The 19,919-nt window shown below is 49.9% G+C and overlaps 1 protein-coding gene across 2 annotated transcripts in view; it reads left to right on the top strand.

Annotated features, from left to right (window-relative positions):
- Positions 1 to 19,919, top strand: part of LOC119977471 — a 60,468-nt gene that overhangs the window by 17,332 nt on the left and 23,217 nt on the right. For both annotated transcript variants that reach the window (XM_038818444.1, XM_038818433.1), the window contains one exon: positions 19,049 to 19,132. In XM_038818444.1, the coding sequence (XP_038674372.1) occupies positions 19,049 to 19,132 (84 nt within the window). The remainder of the gene's footprint in view (positions 1 to 19,048; positions 19,133 to 19,919) is intronic.

Here is a 19,919-nt window from a genome sequence, read left to right as displayed (position 1 = left end):
CCCAATATTGGGAAAGGTGATTGGGTGGAGAATCGATTTTGATGGCGAAATTGTGGCTGGTATCGGGTTCATGCCAAATCGCGTTTCCCCGATGCCTCGACAGTGGGTTCAATGCATTCCACTCCTCACGTACTGTAAACGCCGTTTGCATATCATTAGCGGGCCTGACCCGGTGTTCTCTGGTGTTTCCACGATTCTTCCCTCCACTGGGGGGAATTCCTGATGACGAGGTTCACTTGTGCTTTTAAACATCAGGAAACCGGCTCTGTGGCTGATGAGAGAGAGAGAGGAGGTAGGACATGCAGAGGGCTGACCGTAGGCTGCCCGTTCCTGATACTGGCCAGACTGGCTGGTATAGGGGGGGCCTTTCTAGGGCCCGGGGAGGGTTGAACGGGGGATGGGTCGTGTCTGGGGCTGTGTCCAGACTCAGACTGCCATTTTTGCAGCCTGTAAGGCAGCCATCTTGTTGCGCACCCCACTGACCACCCACCGTGTTCTTGCAGAGTACCACTGGTCACATGGGTGCCCACACTCCTCCATGCCTGCACTCCACCCTCCGCCAGACCACCCATGCTAAACGGCCACTACCCACCGGTGGGGCACCATGTGACAATGTCCACAGCAGCCCCATACAGCGGGGTGCTGGAGAGGGGCCTCGGAGCGTACCACTGGCAAGGGGCCTCACCAGTTGATGGTATCCTTCACAGAAAGGATGGGCACTAGGGCCAGAGGCCCATAAGGTGCCAGGCACCGATCGGGCCAGGGCTGCAGGGATGGGGGGAGGAGGTTGGGAAGGACATGCGGGAGCAGGGTGCGCAGTGCCAGCCAGAGCCAACATGTAGCCCATTGGACCTGGTTGGGCACTGGGGTACGTACCATGCTAACATGTTGGCCTTTCGTTTCCTGCAGACAATGGATATCGGAATACAACCAGCAATTGTGGACATCCTCCTAGTCGCCACAGCCCTGCGGCTGTACAAGCTGATGCTGCTCGAGGAGGAGGAAGCTCCAGCAGCGGAGCATGTCCCAAAGGAACCGGTGGCAGCCGCCCAACAGGCTGGGGAGGAAGAAGTGCAAAGGAGACACCGCATGAGGCCTTGCATGTACTGGCAACACCTGTCGTTCGAGGACTTGCTGGACCGGGCATGCCGACGAGGACTCAACTGAGCAGGGGACAGTACGACATATCTGCCGGATCATGATGCACCAAGCCCTGCAGGGGAATGGGGGAGGATATCCATTTCCAGTTGTTGTCAAGGTGACGGCCGCCCTGAACCTCTACGCCAGGGGGTCCTTCCAGGCGCCAAGGGAGTCCTGTCTGAAATCTCACAGAGCTCGGTGCACAGGTGTGTCCATGCCGTCATGGAGGCTCAACATGCCCAGTCGGCACAATACGTCCATTTCAATGTGGATACCCCGGCAGCGGGGTTTGCCACCATCGCCAAGCTGCCCCGAGTCCAGGGGGTGAATGACAGGATGCTGTCACCCTACAAGCACCTGCAGATGGCAGACCAGTCTACACATACCAAAATGGGTTCCACTCGATGACCATCGGCTGATCATCATTCATGTCAGCACCCGATACCCGGGCAGTGTGCACGACACCTTCATCCTGGAACACTCAATGGTTCCTGGCCTCTTTGAGGTCAGGAACCTCCGGCTGGGGGGTTGGCCTGTGGGCCTCAGGGATTATCCACTGCAGTCGACACCTATCCAGAGGCCGCAGACCGAAGCCGTGACCTGCTACAACGACGCCCATGCACCAATAAGGCCGTGATCGAGCAGTGCTTCGGCATCCTGAAGATGCAGTTCAAGTGCCTGGACCTTTCAGGATCCTCCAGTATAGCACTTGGAGGGTCGCCTATTTCCAATCAGCCTGCTGTGTCCTCTGCAGCATTGCGCAGCAGAGGGATTGACCATTTAGAACTAAGATGAGGAGAAATTTCTTCAACCAGAGAGTGATAAGCCAGTCGAACCCCGAGAAAAGAAATTAGTTGAGGCCAAAACATTGGCGGCCGGATTCTTCGTTCCTGAGACAAAGTGTTGATGCCGGGGCAGGATTTGTGGAGTTCTACAACAGCAAAACTGCCACCACACCTGGACAAATTTGACGACCATTAATGGGCTAGCACTATGCCGTGATTCTGACAGAACCTGTGAGCTTTCCCCATGCATAAATTAGCATGGTGAATGGGAGAGACGTGCATTCCAGGCCCCGCTCCTAGCGCCATCGGAGACCAATAGCAATTATCCACCGGCGGAAGCACTTAAGCTCTAGAACAGAGAATCTAGACCTCTGTATTTCCCACAGTATGCTATTTGTGACCTTCTTTGTGAAAGCAGCACACTTGTTTGTTCCCCATTATAAAGTCCCCTGCTTCTGACTGTAAGGGACCGACATTTTTCTTCACCAATCTTCTTCTCTTACTCTCATACTCTGCTTCCCCTTTTTTTTAACAGACAATTTTATTGAGTTATTTTTGGCATTGTAAACAGTAACAATATACATTAATGTGCAGATAACAATTACAAAAAACATAGTGCAAATAACAGTACCCCTCTCACAAATAGACCCGCCTATTCTTCCCCCCTACTCTACACTATTCTACCCCCCCCCCCCCCCCCCCCCCTCCCCCCCACCCGCTGACAATTAGTTCCCCGCGAAGAAGTCGATGAATGATTGCCACCTCCGGGCGAACCCCGATAGTGATGCTCGTATGGCGAACTTGATTTTTTCCAAGCCGAGAAAGCTTGCCATGTCCGACAGCCATACTTCGGTCCTTGGGGGCTTTGAGTCCCTCCAAGCCAACAGTATTCGTCGCCGGGCTATCAGGGAACCAAAGGCCACAACGTCGGCCTCTATCCCCTCCTGTACTCCCGGGTCTTCCGACACCCCAAAAATCACCACCTCTGGACTCATCGCCACCCTTGTTTTCAGTACCCGGGATATGACGTCCACAAATCCCTGCCAGTATCCCCTGAGTTTTGGACACGCCCAGAACATGTGGACATGGTTCGCTGGTCCTCCCCCACATCTAGCACACATGTCCTCCAACCCAAAGAATTTGCTCATCCGGGCCACCATCATGTGGGCCCGGTGAACCACCTTGAACTGAATCAGGCCGAGCCTGGCACATGTTGCGGTTCCATTTACCCTCCTCAGAGCGTCTGCCCATACGCCCTCCCTCCAACTCCCCACCAAGCTCCTCCTCCCACTTGAGTTTCAGTTCCTCGGTCCCTGTGTCCTCTGCTCCCATAAGCTCCTTATAAATATCTGAGACTCTCCCCTCTCCTACCTCACCCCTGGAAATTACCCTGTCCTGGATCCCCCTTGGTGGAAGGCGTGGAAAGGACGGGACCTGTCTACGTACGAAATCCCGCACCTGCAAGTACCGAAAGTCATTCCCCCTCGCCAGCCCGAACGTCTCCACCAGCGCCCTCATGTTCGCGAAGCTCCCTTCCAGGAACAAGTCACCCATCCTTCCCACCCTCGCCCTCCGCCACGCTCGAAACACTCGACAAATCGGTGGTTGTCACATATTGGGGACCAGACCGACACTCACACTTCCCCCACATGCTTCCTCCATTGGCCCCAAATCCGCCAAGCCGCCACCACTATAGGGCTGGTGGAGTACCTGGCAGGGGAACCTGGTGGGAACGGCAGGGGAGCCGTGACCAGGGCTGCCAAGCTGGTGCCCCTGCATGAAGCAGCCTCCACCCCCTCCCAAACCGACCCCGTACCCACCATCCATTTCCTTATCATGGCTATGTTAGCCGCCCAGTAGTAGTTGCTGAGGTTCGGCATCGCCAGCCGCACCTCGCTACGGTTCCGTTCCAGCATCCCCCTCTTTACCCGTGGGGACCTCCCTGCCCAAACAAATCCCAGGATGATTTTCTTGATTCTTTTAAAGAAGGACCGCAGAATGAAAATAGGGAGACACTGAAAAATAAACAGGAATCTCGGGAGGATCGTCATCTTCACCATCTGTACTCTCCCCACTAATGACAGTGGGAGTGCATCCCACCTCCGAAACTCGCTCCTCATTTGCTCCACCAGTCTGAACAAGTTCAATTTACGCATCTTACCCCAGTCGCGCGTCACTTGTATCCCTAGATACCTAAAACTTTCCCCAACCAGCCTAAATGGGAGCTCCGTCAGCCTATTCTCCTGACCCCTCGCCTGCACCACAAACATCTCGCTTTTTGCATGTTCAACTTGTAGCCCGAAAACCGGCCAAATTCTCCGAGGATTTCCATAATCCCGTCCATCCCTGCCGCTGGATCTGACACATACAAAAGCAGGTCAGCCACGTAGAGCGAGACCTTGTGTTCTATCCCTCCCCCTGGCCATTCCCTTCCACCCCCTTGCCGCTCTCAGAACAATTGCCAGCGGTTCTATGGCCAACGCAAACAGCAGTGGAGAGAGGGGGCAGCCCTATCTTGTCCCGCGGTGTAGTCTAAAATACTCCGATGTTGTCCTGTTCATCCTTACACTAGCCTCCGGGGCCTGATATAGCAGTTTAACCCAGTCCACAAAGCCCTCTCCAAACCCAAACCGTCCCAGCGCCTCCCATAAATAGTCCCATTCCACCCGGTCAAAAGCCTTTCCGGCATCCATTGCCACCACTACCTCCACCTCTCTGCCCTCCGGGAGCATCATATTCACATTGAGTAGCCTTCTTAGATTGGCTACCAGTTGCCTGCCCTTAACAAACCCCGTTTGGTCCTCCACAATCACGTCCGTTACGCAGTCTTCGATTCTGGACGCCGGGATCTTGGCCAGCAGTTTAGCGTCTACATTAATCAGGGAGATTGGCCTATAGGACCCACAGACCTCCGGATCCATATCCCGTTTTAATATCAGCGAGATGGTGGCTTGCGACATCGTCGGGGGTAGCACCCCATTGTCCCTCGCCTCGTTAAACACCTTAACCAGCACCGGCCCCAGTATACCCGCAAACATTTTGTAGAACTACAAAAACGGGGACACAGTGAAAGAGCGCGAGGAGAGCGGCAGGGACATAGTGAGAGCGGGGAGAGCGGCGGGGACACAGTGAGAGCGGGGAGAGCGGCGTGTTTCAGCAGCAGGAGGAGAGGGAGTGCTGTCCAGGGGACTGCCGGGAAGGTGAGTGACTGATTGTTTAATTTATAAACTTAATTTGTCTATAGGCGGAGCGCACGTGGGACTGCTGGGTAAGTGAGGTACATATTTGTGTGGCTGCTTTACCCGAAGCACTACTTAGGTAGTGTCTCCCACCCATCCTCCTCCACTAACCAAAAACAAAAAGGTTCTGTCCGTCGGATTGCTAAACTAACAAGTTTTTTGTTGTTTTCTTTTGGTTTTTCAGTAGTTGGGAAGTTAGTTCAGTGGGAATGGAGGCTAGGGCAGTTGAATGTTCATCCTGCAGAATGTGGGAGGTAAGGGTCACCTCAAGTGTCCCTGCTGACTACATCTGCGGGAAGTGGACCCAACTCCAGCTCCTCGAGAACCGCGTTAGGGAACTAGAGCTGGGGATGGATGAACTTCGGATCATTCAGGAGGCGGAGGGGATTATTGAGAGGAGTTATAGGGAGGTAGTCACACCTCAGGTAAAAGAAGAAGGTAGATGGGTTACCGTCAGAGGAACGAGAGGGAACCGGCAGGCAGTGCAGGGATCCCCTGTGGTCGTTCCCCTCAATAAAAAGTATACCGTTTTGGATACTGTTGGGGGGGGGGACTTACCAGGGGTAAGCAATAGGGCACAGGTCTCTGGCACAGAGTCTGTCCCTGTTGCTCAGAAGGGAAGGGAGAAGAGGAACAGAGCACTTGTCATTGGGGACTCCATAGTTAGAGGAACAGACTGGAGGTTCTGTGGGAACGAAAGAGACTCACGGCTGGTATGTTGCCTACCAGGTGCCAGGGTTCATGATGTCTCTGATCGTGTTTTTGGGATCCTTAAGGGGGAGGGGAGGAGCCCCAAGTCGTGGTCCACATAGGTACCAACGACATAGGTAGGAAGAGAGATGGGGATTTAAGACAGAAATTCAGGGAGCTAGGGTGGAAGCTGAGAGCTAGAACAAACAGAGTTGTTATCTCTGGGTTGTTAGGGCAGCACGGTGGCCTAGTGGTTAGCACAACTGCCTCACGGCGCTGAGGTCCCAGGTTCGATCCCGGCTCTGGGTCACTGTCCGTGTGGAGTTTGCACATTCTCCCCGTGTCTGCGTGGGTTTCGCCCCCACAACCCAAAAATGTGCAGAGTAGGTGGATTGGCTGCACTAAATTGCCCCTTAATTGGAAAAAACAATTGGGTAATCTAAATTTATAAAAAAAAATCTCTGGGTTGTTACCCGTGCCACGTGCTAGCGAAGTGAGAAATAAGGAGAGAGAGGAGTTGAACACGTGGCTACAGGGATGGTGCAGGAGGGAGGGTTTTGGTTTCCTGGATAATTGGGGCTCATTCTGGGGTAGGTGGGACCTCTACAAATAGGATGGTCTTCACCTAAACCAGAGGGGTACCAATATCCTGGGGGGGGGAGATTTGCTAGTGCTCTTCGGGGGGGGTTTAAACTAATTCAGCAGGGGGATGGGAACCTAAATTGTAGTCCCAGTGTACAGGATGTTGAGAGTAGTGAGTTCAGGGATAGGGTTAAATGTTCGAAAGAGGGCACCGGCAAGCAAGACGCTGGTTTGAAGTGTGTCTACTTCAACGCCAGGAGCATCTGGAATAAGGTGGGTGAGCTTGCAGCATGGGTTGGTATCTGGGATCTCGATGTTGTGGCGATCTCGGAGACATGGGTAGAACAGGGACAGGAATGGTTTTTGCAGGTTCCAGGATTTAGATGTTTCTGTAAGAACAGAGAAGATGGTAAAAGAGGGGGGGTGGGGGTGGCCGGGGGGGGGGGGGGGGGGGGGGGGGGGGAGGTGTGGGATGGCATTGTTAATCAAGGAAAGTATTACGGCGGCAGAAGAGACGTTTGAGGACTCGTCTACTGAGGTAGTATGGGCCGAGGTTAGGAACAGGAGAGGAGAGGTCACCCTGTTGGGAGTTGTCTATAGACCTCCGAATAGTTCCAGAGATGTAGAGGAAAGGATTGCAAAGATGATTCTCGACAGGAGCGAGAGTAACAGGATAGTTGTTATGGGGGATTTTAACTTTCCAAATATTGACTGGAAATACTATAGTTCGAGTACTATAGATGGGTCAGTTTTTGTGCAATGTGTGCAGGAGGGTTTTCTGACACAGTATGTAGACAGGCCAACAAGGGGCGATGCCACATTGGATTTGGTACTGGGTAATGAACCCGGCCAGGTGTTAGATTTAGATGTAGGTGAGCACTTTGGTGACAGTGATCGCAATTCGGTTATGTTTACTTTAGCGATGGGCAGGGATAGGTATAGACCACAAGGCAAGAATTATAGCTGGGGGAAAGGCAATTATGATGCTATTCGGCAAGATTTAGGATGTATAGGATGGGGAAGGAAACTTCAGGGGATGGGTACAATCGAAATGTGGAGCTTATTCAAGGAATAGCTACTGCGTGTCCTTGATAAGTATGTACCTGTCAGGCAGGGAGGAAGTGGTCGAGCAAGGGAACCGTGGTTTACTAGGGAAGTTGAAGCACTTGTCAAGAGGAAGAAGATGAGACATGAAGGCTCAGTTGGGGCACTTGAGAGTTACAAGTTAGCCAGGAAGGACCTAAAGGGAGAGTTAAGAAGACCAAGGAGAGGACATGAAAAGTCGTTGGCGGATAGGATCAAGGAAAACCCTAAGGCTTTCTATAGGTATATCAGGAACAAAAGAATGACTAGAGTAAGATCAGGGCCAATCAAGGATAGTAGTGGAAAGTTGTGTGTGGAATCAGAGGAGATAGGGGAAGCGTTAAATGGATATTTTTCGTCAGTGTTTACACTGGAGAAAGACAATGTTGTCGAGGAGAATACTCAGGTACAGTCGACCAGGCTAGATGGGATTGAGGCTCACAAGGAGGAGGTGTTAGCTATTTTGGAAAGTGTAAAAATAGATAAGTCCCCTGGGCCAGATGGGATTTATCCTAGGATTCTCTGGGAAGCCAGGGAGGAGATTGCAGAGCCTTTGTCCTTCGTCTTTATGTCATCTTTGTTGACAGGAATAGTGCTGGAAGACTGGAGGATAGCAAATGTTGTCCCCTTGTTCAAGAAGGGGAGTAGAGACACCACTGGTAATTATAGACCTGTGAGCCTTACTTCGGTTGTGGGTAAAATGTTGGAAAAGGTTATAAGAGATAGGGTGTATAATCATCTTGAAAAGAACAAGTTGATTAGCGATAGTCAATATGGTTTTGTGAAGGGTAGGTCATGCCTCACAAACCTTATTGAGTTTTTTGAGAAGGTGACCAAACAGGTGGATGAGGGTAAAGCGGTTGATGTGGTGTATGTGGATTTCAGTAAGGCATTTGATAAGGTTCCCCATGGCAGGCTATTGCAGAAAATACGGAAGTATGGGATTGAAGGTGATTTAGCGGTTTGGATCAGTAATTGGCTAGCTGAAAGAAAACAGAGGGTGGTGGTTGATGGCAAATGTTCATCCTGGAGTTCAGTTACTCGTGGTGTACCGCAAGGATCTGTTTTGGGGCCACTGCTGTTTGTGATTTTTATAAATGACCTGGAAGAGGGTGTAGAAGGATGGGTTAGTAAATTTGCAGATGACACGAAGGTCGGTGGAGTTGTGGATAGTGATGAAGGATGTTATAGGTTACAGAGGGACATAGATAAGCTGCAGAGCTGAGCTGAGAGGTGGCAGATGGAGTTTAATGCGGAAAAGTGTGAGGTGGTTCACTTTGGAAGGAGTAACAGGAATGCAGAGTACTGGGCTAATGGCAAGATTCTTGGTAGTGTAGATGAACAGAGGGATCTCGGCATCCAGGTACATAAATCCCTGAAAGTTGCCACCCAGGTTAATAGGGCTGTTAAGAAGGCATATGGTGTGCTAGCCTTTATCAGTAGGGGGATTGCGTTTCGGAGCCACGAGGTCATGCTGCAGCTGTACATAACTCTGGTGCGGCCGCTCCTGGAGTACTGCGTGCAGTTCTGGTCACCACATTATAGGAAGGATGTGAAAGATTTGGAAAGGGTTCAGAGGAGATTTACTAGGATGTTGCCTGGTATGGAGGGAAGGTCTTACGAGGAAAGGCTCAGGGACTTGAAGTTGTTTTCGTTAGAGAGAAGAAGGCTGAGAGGTGACTTAATAGAGACGTATAAGATAGTCAGAGGGTTAGATAGGGTGGACAGTGAGAGTCGTTTTCCTCGGATGGGGATGACCAACACGAGGGGACACAGCTTTAAATTGAGGGGTGGTAGATATAGGACAGATGTCAGAGGCAGTTTCTTTAGTCAGAGAGTAGTAGGGGTGTGGAACAGGAGTAGCCTGCAACAGGAGTAGACTCGCCAACTTTAAGGGCATTTAAGTGGTCACTGGATAGACATATGGATGAAAATGGAATACTGTAGGTCAGATAGGCTTCAGATGGTTTCACAGGTCGGCGCAACATCGAGGGCCGAAGGGCCCGTACTGCGCTGTAATGTTCTATGTTCTAACTCCACTGGATACCCGTCCGGCCCCGGGGCTTTACCCGACTGCATGGCCTTCAGGCCCCCGATTACTTCTTCAGCTCTAATCGGGGCCCCCAGCCCCTCTACCATCCCCCTGCCCACCTTTGGGAAGGTCAGCCCATCTAAGAAGCACCTCATCCTCTCCGGCCCCGTGGGGGGGTTCCGAGGTATACAGCTTACTGTAAAAGTCCCTGAATACCCTATTCAGTCCTGCCGGGTCTCCCACCCAGTTCCCTGCCCCGTCCACTACCGTCCCTATCTCCCTGGCCTCCTAAGTTGCTGTGCAAGCATTCTGCTGGCTTTCTCCCCATACTCATACACCACGCCCCTGGCCTTTCTGAGTTGCCCTCCGGCCTTCCCAGTGGATAGTGCTCCCAGCTCCACCTGCAGTCTCCGTCATTCCCTAAGTAGCTCTGCCCTCGGGGAGTCCGCATATTCCCTATCCGTCCGTGTCATCTCCTGCACCAGTCTGTCCAACTCTGCCCAATCCATTCTCTCCCGATAGGCTCGGATTGAGATCAGTTCCCCTCTCACCACCGCCTTCAGCGCCTCCCAGAGCACCGCTGCTGAGACTTCCCCTATATCGTTGACCTGCAGGTAGTCCTGCGTGCATTTCCCCACTCTCTCACACACCCTGTCCTCTGCCAACAATCCCACCTCTAACCTCCATTGTGGGCGCTGGTAACTTTCTTTGCAGACCAGCAGGTCGACCCAATGTGGAGCATGGTCCGAAATAGTGATCGCCGAGTATTCAGTATCCCTCACCCCCTCAAAAAAGTCCCTACTCATAATAAAGAAGTCAATACGAGAATAAACCTTGTGAACATGCGAATAGAATGAGAACTCCTTCCCCGTCGGCCAGCTGATTCTCCAGGGGTCTACCCCCCCATTTGTTCCATGAACCCTCTCAGTTCCCTTGCCATTGCCGGGACCCTGCCCGTTCTGGAGCACGACCGGTCCAGGTTGGGGTCGAGGACTGTATTAAAGTCCCCACCCATAATCAACTTGTGCGAATCCAAGTCGGGGATTTTCCCCAGCAGCCTTTTGATGAAATCTACATCATCCCAGTTTGGAGCGTAAACCTTCACGGGGACCACCTTCACCCCCTCAAGCTTGCCCCGGACCATGAGAAATCTACCCCCCCCCATCCGCAACTGTGCTGTCCGCCTCAAACTTAACCCGTTTGTTAATCATGATCGCGACCCCTCTGGTCTTAGCATCATGCCCCGAATGGAAGACCTGGCTAACCCAGCCATTCCGTAATCTAATCTGGTCCGCCACTTTCAAATGTGTCTCCCGCAGCAACATTACATCCGCCTTCAGAGCCCGTAAATGCACGAACACATGTGTCCTCTTGACCGGCCCGTTTAATCCTCTAACATTCCAGGTGATCAGCCTGGTTGGAGGGCACCCCCCCCCCCCCCCCCCCCCCCCCCCACCCCCCACACGCCGATGAGCCATCCCCCTTCTTGGGCCCACCCCTTGCCCATGTGCCACGCCTCTCCTGGTCCGCCTCTTGGCAGCTCCCACCCCCGACCCCTTCCCTGTTACCTGGCTGTTTCCCTTCTTAATTAATCCCTTGGCCCTCATTTGCTGAATTATAAACTGTTTCCAATTCTTAGGTCTGCTGTTTCTTCTGGTCAATTTGAATGCCTCTTCCTTGGATCTAATACTACTGCAATTTTCCTTGTAAGCCATGATTTGGCCATCTTTCCCATTTTACTTTTGTGCCAGACAGGAATGAACAATTGTTGCAGTTCACCCATGCATTCATGTTTGCCATTGCCTGTCCTCTGTAGTTCCTTGAAATGTCGTTCCCCAGTTCATCATAGCCAAGTCACTGTAGTTTCCTTTATTTAAGTTCAGGACCTTGTCTCAGAATCAGCTACGTCACTCACGATCTTGATGAATAGTTCTATCATATTATGGTCGCTCATCCCCAAGGGGCCTCTCACAACTAGATTGGCAATTATTCCTTTCTCATTACACAATACCCAGTCTAGGATAGTCTGTTCTCTTATTGGTTCCTCAAATTATTGTCCCAGAAAACCATCCTGTACACACTCCAGGAAATCCTCTTGTATTGTGACTAATTTGATTTGCCCAATTTATATGCAGATTAAAGTTACCGATAATTACAGACATTTCTTTATCACATCTGTCTCTAATTTCCTGTTTAATGCCATCTGAAACATTATCACCACATTGTGGGGATCTATATACAACCCCCGCTAACATATTTTGCCCCTTGGTGTTTCTCAGCATTATCCATACAGATTCCAGAGAGTCAGAGCTAATACCCGCATTAATGTGTTCATTTCTTCTTTAATCAGCAATGCGTTAATTTCCTCTTTTTAAAAATAAATTTAGAGTACTCAATTAATTTTTTCGAATTATGGGGCAATTTAGCATGGCCAGTCCACCTACCTTGCACATCTTTGGGTTGTGGGGGCGAAACCCACGCAAACACGGGGAGAATGTGCAAACTTCACACGGACAGTGACCCAGAGCCAGGATCGAACCTGGGACCTCGGTGCCGTGAGGCAGCAGTACTAACCACTGCGCCACCGTGCTGCCCGTGAATTTCCTCTTTAACCAGCAGTGCAACCCCACTACTTTTCCTTTTTGTCTGTCCTTCCGAGGTACTGAATCCTCCTGAATGTTCTGTTCCCATCCCTGCTCACCCTGCAGCCATGTCTCTGTTATCCCGGCTATACCGTATGCATTTACATCTGTTTGCATGATTAATTCATCCACTTTGCATGAAGGTGGGGAGAGGGGGGATAGAACTCATCAGTGAACTCAAAAATCAGTTTGATATTGGCATGGATTTCCCACAGAATCTTCCACAGGCGCCCCCATGGCAAATCGGGAGACCCGCTGGATTCAAACTGATTTGCATCCTTCCAATGAATTACAGAATCCCTACAGTATAGAAGGAGTCCATTCAGCACATCGAGTCTGCACAGACCCTCTGACGGAGCACCCGACCTAGGGTAAGGCACCACCCCTATTCCTGTAACCCAGTAACCTCACCTAACCTCTTGGACAATAAGGGGCAATTTAGCATGGCCAATCCCCTGACCTGCACATCTTCGGACTGTGGGAGGAAACTGGAATACCCAGTGGAAACCCACACAGACACAGAGAGAACATGCAAACACCACCTAGTCACCTAAGGCCAGAATTGAACTTGGCTCCCTGGTGCTGTGAGGCAGCAGTGCTAACCACTGTGCCACCCTGAGAGAGAAGAATGCCGACCCTGCAAAGCCCTCCTTACCAACATCTGGAAGCTTGTGCCAAAGTTGGGAGAGCTGTCTGACAGTCATACTCACAGAATCATACCTTACAATGTCCCAGACACCACTATCGCCATTTCTGGGTATGTCCTGTCTCACCAGCAGGACAGATGGGAGGGAGTTGCCCTGGGAATCCTCAACCTCGACTCCGGACCCCAGGAAGTTGCATGGCTTCAGGTTAAACATGGGCAAGGAAAATCCCTGCTATTACCACGTATGTCCCACCATCAGCTGATGAATCAGTACTCCTCCATGTTGAACATCTCTTTCACCTGAAGAAGGAGCCGTGCTCCGAAAGCTCGTGTTTGAAACAAACCTGTTGGACTTTAACCTGGTGTTGTAAGACTTCTTACTGAACATCTCATGGAGGAAGCACTGATGGTGGCAAGGGTGCAGAATATGCTCTGGGTGGGGGACTTCAATGTCATCAACAAGAGCAGCTCAGTAGTACCACCACAGACTGAGCTGGCTGGGTCCTAAAGGACACAGCTTCCAGATTGGGACTGCAGCAGGTGGTAAGGGACCAACAAAAGGGAAAAACATTTGACCTCATCCTCACCAATCTGCCTGCTTCAAATGAATCTGTCCATGACAGTATTGGTAGAAGTGCCCACCGCACTGTTCTTGTGGCGACAATGTCCCGTCTTCACATTGAGGAAACCCTCCATCGTGTTTTGTGGCACTACCATTGTGCTAAATGGGATAGACTTCAAACAGATCTAGCAACTCAAGACTGGTCATGTGTGAGGCTGTGGGCCATCAGCAAGAAGAATTGGATTCAACCACAATCTGCAACCTCTTGACCCAGCATAACCCCCGCTCTTCCATGACTACCAAGCCAGGGGATCAACCCTGGTTCAATAAAGAGTGCAGGAGGGCATGTCAGGAGCAACATCAGGCATACCGAAAAATGAGGTGTCAACCTGGCTAAGCTACAACACAGGACTACTTGTGTGCCAAACAGCACAAGCACAATAGACAGAGCTCAGCAGTTCCACAACAAACCCATCAGATCTAAACTCTGTAGTCCTGCCATATCTGCTGTGAATGGTGGTGGACAGTTAAACAACTCACTGGAGCAGGACGTCCACAAATATCCCCACCCTCAAATGATGGAGGAGTCCAGCACATTTGTGCAAAAGGTATTCACAACAATCTTCAGCTAGAAGTGCCAACTTGGTCTCCTCCAGAGGTCCCCAGTATCACAGATGTCAGTCTTCAGCCAATACGATTCATAGAAACATACATAAAATAGCAGCAGGAGGAGGCCATTTGGCCCTTCAAGCCCGCTCCACCACTCATTATGATCATGGTTGATCATCCACCTCAATAGTCTAATCCCGCTTTTCCCCCATATCCTTTGATCCCCTTCACCCTATGTGCTATATCTAACTGCTTGAAATCATAAAATGTTTTGGACTCAACTACTTCCTACAGCAACGAATTTCACAGGCACACCACGCTCACCGTGAAGAAATTTCTCCTCATCTCTGTCCAAAATAATCTACCCGTCTCCTCAGACTGTGACCTCTGGTTCTGGACATACCCACCATTGGAAACATCCTTTCTGGATCAACCTTGTCCAGTTCTGTTAGAATTTTATAGGTTTCTATGAGATCCCCCCTCATTCTACTGAACTCCAGCAAATACAATCCTAAGCGATTCAATCTCTCCTTGTACATCATTACAGCCATCCCAGGAATCAGTCTGGTAAACCTTCGCCGCACTCCTCTATAGTTGGAACATCCTTCCTTCGATAAGGAGACCAAAACTGAACACAATATTCCAGGTGTGGATCTAGCCATTGCCCCTTGACATTCAATGGCATTATCATCAATGAATCCCCCACAATCCTGGGGGTTACCATTGATCAGAAACTGAACTAGACTAGCCACATTAATACTGTGGCTACCAGGGCAGGTCAAAGGTTAGGAATCCTACGGCAAGTAAGTCACATCCTGATCCCCCAAAGCCTGTCCATCATGTACAAGGCACAAGTCAGGAGTGTAATGGAATATTCTCCACTGGATGAGTGCAGCTCCAACAACAGCTCCAGAAGATCAACACCCCAGGATAAAGCAGCCCTAATTGCTCCCCCTTCCACAAACTTTCAAACTCTCCACCATCGATGAACAGTGGCAGCCATGTGTACCATCTACAAGATGCAGTGCAGTAACTCACCAATGTTCCTTAGGCAGTACCTTCCAAACCCACGACCACTACCATCTAGAAGGGCAAGAGCAGCAAATACCTGGGAACCCCACCACCTGGAGGTTCCCCTCCAAGTCACTCACCACTCTGACTTGGAAATATATCAATGTTCTGTTATTTCACGAAGGCAACACCCTGGAGCTTTCCCCCTATCATCACAATGGGTATACCTACATCTGCTGTGGTTCTTGATGGCAACTCACCACCGCCTTCTGAAGGGTAACTTGGGATGGGTAATAAATGCTGGCCTCACAAGCAATGCCCACATCCCGTAAATGAATTTTTAAAAAGAGTCTACAATATGCTTGGTTTCTGAAACTGGGGTTTTTTAATGTTATGATTCTAGCCACTAGTGAGTGAGTTACAAAGTCATTATTGTGTAAAATTACAATTCGTTTCTTATGGATTAAGAAGGAGATGAGGAGGACTTTTTTTCTCTTAGTAGGTCATTGCATTTTGGGATTTTCTTCCACGTAGGGCAGCAGTGACTGCATCATTGGGTGGGATTCTCCAGCCATTCCGTCCAGCGGGATCTTTCCGTCTCGGAGGCGACAACACCCCGCCATGGATTCCCCGGGAGGCGGAGGATGCAACAATGACAGTAGCGGGACCGGAAGATCCTGCCGCTAGCTAATGGTGGGATGCCTCTGCCTCTCCAACGCAAAACACACCGTGGTGGAGCTGGGGGTTGGTTGCGGGTGGAAAATCCCAACCTGTGAATATATTCAAGGCTGACTTCAATAGATTTTTAATCAACAACGAAGCCAAGGGTTTTTGGGGGAGGGGTGGAGATAAATTCTGGGGGCTGGTCAGCAGACTACAAAGTGGAGTTAAGGGGCTGGATTCCCCGATTCTGAGGCTAAGTGCTGACGCCGCTGACAGTGGCGTTTTATGACCGAAAAAACGGCACAAAATGGCCACTGGTCCGGTGGGGGGCTAGGAGGCAGGCAGTGCAGCACGAGCTGCAGATGCGGCCGGAGACCGGGTCCGTGGCCGCGCATGCGCGCGGTGGCGGCCTGCAGCCATCGCACCGTGCAACATGGCGCCGGTCGTGCGCGGACCCGGCCTGCCAAGTAGTGCCTCCAAAGCCAGGCTCGCCACGCCCGGACCAACCCCACCACTATCCCCAGACCGTGCCAAAACCCTCCTGCCTGTGGACCGGCTCTCCCCCGACTGTGGCTGCGCTGGACTCAGTTCTGGACCGAGTTCTCAAAAAAAAGCATGAGTGACCAATGTCGACGGGAACATGGCCCATCGGGGGGCGGAGCATCGGAGGAGAGCCTCAGGTAACTTCCTGTGGCCGTCCATACGGCATGCGGCGTACTCCTAGAGTATTCCGTTTTGGAGGGGGCGGAGCATCGCAAAAGCGGCGTCATCTCTGATTTTGGCGCCAACGTGGACCCTCCGGCCAATTGCTGAACACGATTTCGGCATCGGAGACTGGAGAATGCCGCCCAAGTTCACAATCAGATTAGTCATAATCTTAGTGAATGGGGGAGACCCAATAACCTACTCTTGCTCTTATTTGAAAAATGAAATGAAATGAAAATCGCTTACTGTCACGAGTAGGCTTCAATGAAGTTACCCCCCTAGTCGCCACATTCTGGCGCCTGTCCGGGGAGGCTGGTACGGGAACGGGATTTCTTATGATCATGGAATCCCTACAGTGCCGAAGGAAGTCACACGACCCATCAAGTCTGCAACGAGACTCTGAAAGAGCACCCTACCAAGGCCTCCTTCACCGCCCTATCCCCGTAACCTCGCCTACCCTGCAGATCCCTGAACACCAAGGAGCAATTTAGTATGTCTAATCCACCTAATCTGCACTCCTTTGGACTGTGGGAGGAAACCACAGCACTCAGATGAAACACACGCAAATACTGGGAGAACTTGCACACTCCACACAGTTACCCAAGGCTGGAATTGAACCCAGGTCCCTGATGCTGTGAGGTTACTGTGCCACCGTGCCACCCTCTTACCATTCAGTGAAGCATTAACGAACTTCAGTACAATTAGTTGATTTGATAGTGCACAAAAATCGACATTCTTAGGACCCCATATGGTTCGTCAACAAATGAAGTAAAACCATTACTTAATGGAGGGAAGCCTCGTTTAATTGGAATGAAGAGGTTGTATTTGTATCAAATTACCTAGTCTTTTTTTTAATCAGCAAAGGGAACCGAGGAAGGAAATGAACTAAATTCATCAACAATTTTTCCAGAAAATCTTTTCCGCATGAATGGATTTCATTCTGCTCAAGGTGAAGACATATTGCGGAAGAGTTCGGAACATTTTATTTTCACCATTTACCATTCAGCGTCAGGATCAAGCATGCTCAAGATCATCACAATCAGTATCAGAGTAAAATGCCATCTGCTCTAACAATGTGGTTTGGTTTCAGCTTTTGAAGTCCCAAGAACCTTTCAGTGTGATTTTATTTTCTTTCCGAGCTTTCTGATTGAAATTGACAATTTTGCCAAGGTACCGATAGCTTTTAAAGTGCGAGCCGTGTTCATGAGAAATCAGGTTGACTCTGACCAAAGAGACTTTATGTAAGTGGCAGGGGAAGGAGACTTTTATCTCACAAATCTGGAGTACATTCAAACCCAATTCCTGCAGATGAAAGTGCCATGTACTTATACACTGTGCTTGTGCTTTCATATCTATCCTTCTTATCATCTAAAATGATTTATGCACAAAAGCAATCCACCCAGGGAAAAAAAGATCTTGGATTTCTATAGCACTGGGATATCACCAAAATGCCTTTGTAACCAGAGAAGTACTTTTGAATTGGAGTCACTGTTGTAAGAAATGTGGCAACTAATTTGAATGCAGCCAGGTCTTCCAAACAGCAATTAAATAAACGACCAGACAATTTATGTCAGATACATAGAATAACATCAAATCTACGGGCAGCACGGTAGCACAGTGGTTAGTACTGTTGCTTCACAGCTCCAGGGTCCCAGGTTCGATTCCCGGCTGGTTCACTGACTGTGCGGACTCTGCATGTTCTCCCCGTGTCTGCGTGGGTTTCCCCTCAAATGGAACTTACATTTATAACCAATGTATTTATTTCAACATGCAATATCTTTGAATCTTTTTCAGACGTAGTGGATACACAGAAACTGTATCTAAAAGGAGATCCCTTGAGAGAAAAATGTGTACTGCTGTGTGATTGTGCCTATGTACAGTTTCGAGTGAACGTTGTCTATGATGCCTACAATTGTCTCCCCTACAATTGGAAATGTAGTTGAGGGAGAAAGTTCACCAGGACATTGTGTAAAATCCCCTGTTCCTTTTCAAATAATACCATGGGGTATTTACTTTCACCTGAGAGACACACAATACCTTGAAGAAACAGCACTTCAAACAGTGCAGCACCCCTTTATTGTACCAAGTTAGGTTTTGGTGTTCAAGCTTATGGAATGGAATTTGAGCACAGACGATTTTAATTCAGAGGTGAAGGTGCCAACATCAATTGTGTGAGTCAAGGCTGGTGCTAAATATGTCTGGAATTCTGCTCGACTCTGTGATTTGTCATTGTTTCAGATATATCCAAAGTCTTTATGAATTTCACTCCAGATCACTCCATTGCTATATTTAAGGCCTCCTCATCCGAATCTTTTGCCTTCAATCTAAGGTTTCCCTAGGTCTTTATTCCTGCTGTCTCCTATGTTATTCCTGCTCCCAAGAAGACCTCCATTCGTGATCCAGTCTAATCTACATTCATTAACCTCCTCAGTTTCTCAAACTAAATAAAGGCTGATTCATTACAACTTGATCAAACTTACAGCTAACCACTTTGCTACCGTGCCGCCCATGTAGGGAGTACGGAATTTTAGTAGGATTCATCATCCTGCTCTACAGGGTAATACTCTGGTCTGGAAGCGTCTGAACCACAATCCTCCAGGTACATCCTCTATATTAGCCAAAATAAATTGTTCCTAAATATTTACTCTTTCACATTTAGGCTTCTGATCTACAACCACCAGGTTTATCAAAGTGGAGTGAGAACGATGGAGGACCTCACGATACAGATATCGACATATCCAGGGTGCGTGGAAACTGTACTATTTGCCCCTTTTTTGTTATTATGTTTGCACCTAGGGAAATCTGGATTCCACAGTGTCTACCAGGATGAGGCAAATCAGATCATGAATTAACTTGACTTCATTTTGTTAATATCTCATTTTGAACGGACCAAGTGTGAATATTGACCAAATGCTTGTAGGCAGCACGGTGGCACTGTGGTTAGCATTGCTGCCTACGGCGCTGAGGACCCGGGTTCGAATCCCGGCCCTGGGTCACTGTCCGTGTGGAGTTTGCACATTCTCCCTGTGTCTGCGAGGGTTTCGCCCCCATAACCCAAAAGATGTGCAGGGTAGGTGGATTGGCCACGCTAAATTGCCCCTTAATTGGAAAAAATAATTGGGTACTCTAAATTTATTTTGGGGCAGCACGGTAGCATGGTGGTTAGCATAAATGCTTCACAGCTCCAGGGTCCCAGGTTCGATTCCCGGCTGGGTCACTGTCTGTGTGGAGTCTGCATGTCCTCCCCGTGTGTGCGTGGGTTTCCTCCGGGTGCTCCGGTTTCCTCCCACAGTCCAAAGATGTGCGGGTTAGGTGGATTGGCCATGCTAAATTGCCCGTAGTGTCCTAATAGTAAGGTTAAGAGGGGGAGTTGTTGGGTTACGGGTATAGGGTGGATACGTGGGTTTGCGTAGGGTGATCATTGCTCGGCACAACATCGAGGGCCGAAGGGCCTGTTCTGTGCTGTACTGTTCTATGTTCTATGTTCTATGCTGTCCTCCCCTTAACCAGGGGACACTTGTTGTGATTTT

Source organism: Scyliorhinus canicula, chromosome 1, assembly GCF_902713615.1.
Source record: "Scyliorhinus canicula chromosome 1, sScyCan1.1, whole genome shotgun sequence".
Classification (NCBI taxonomy): domain Eukaryota; kingdom Metazoa; phylum Chordata; class Chondrichthyes; order Carcharhiniformes; family Scyliorhinidae; genus Scyliorhinus; species Scyliorhinus canicula.
This window is presented reverse-complemented; position numbering and strand designations above follow the sequence as displayed.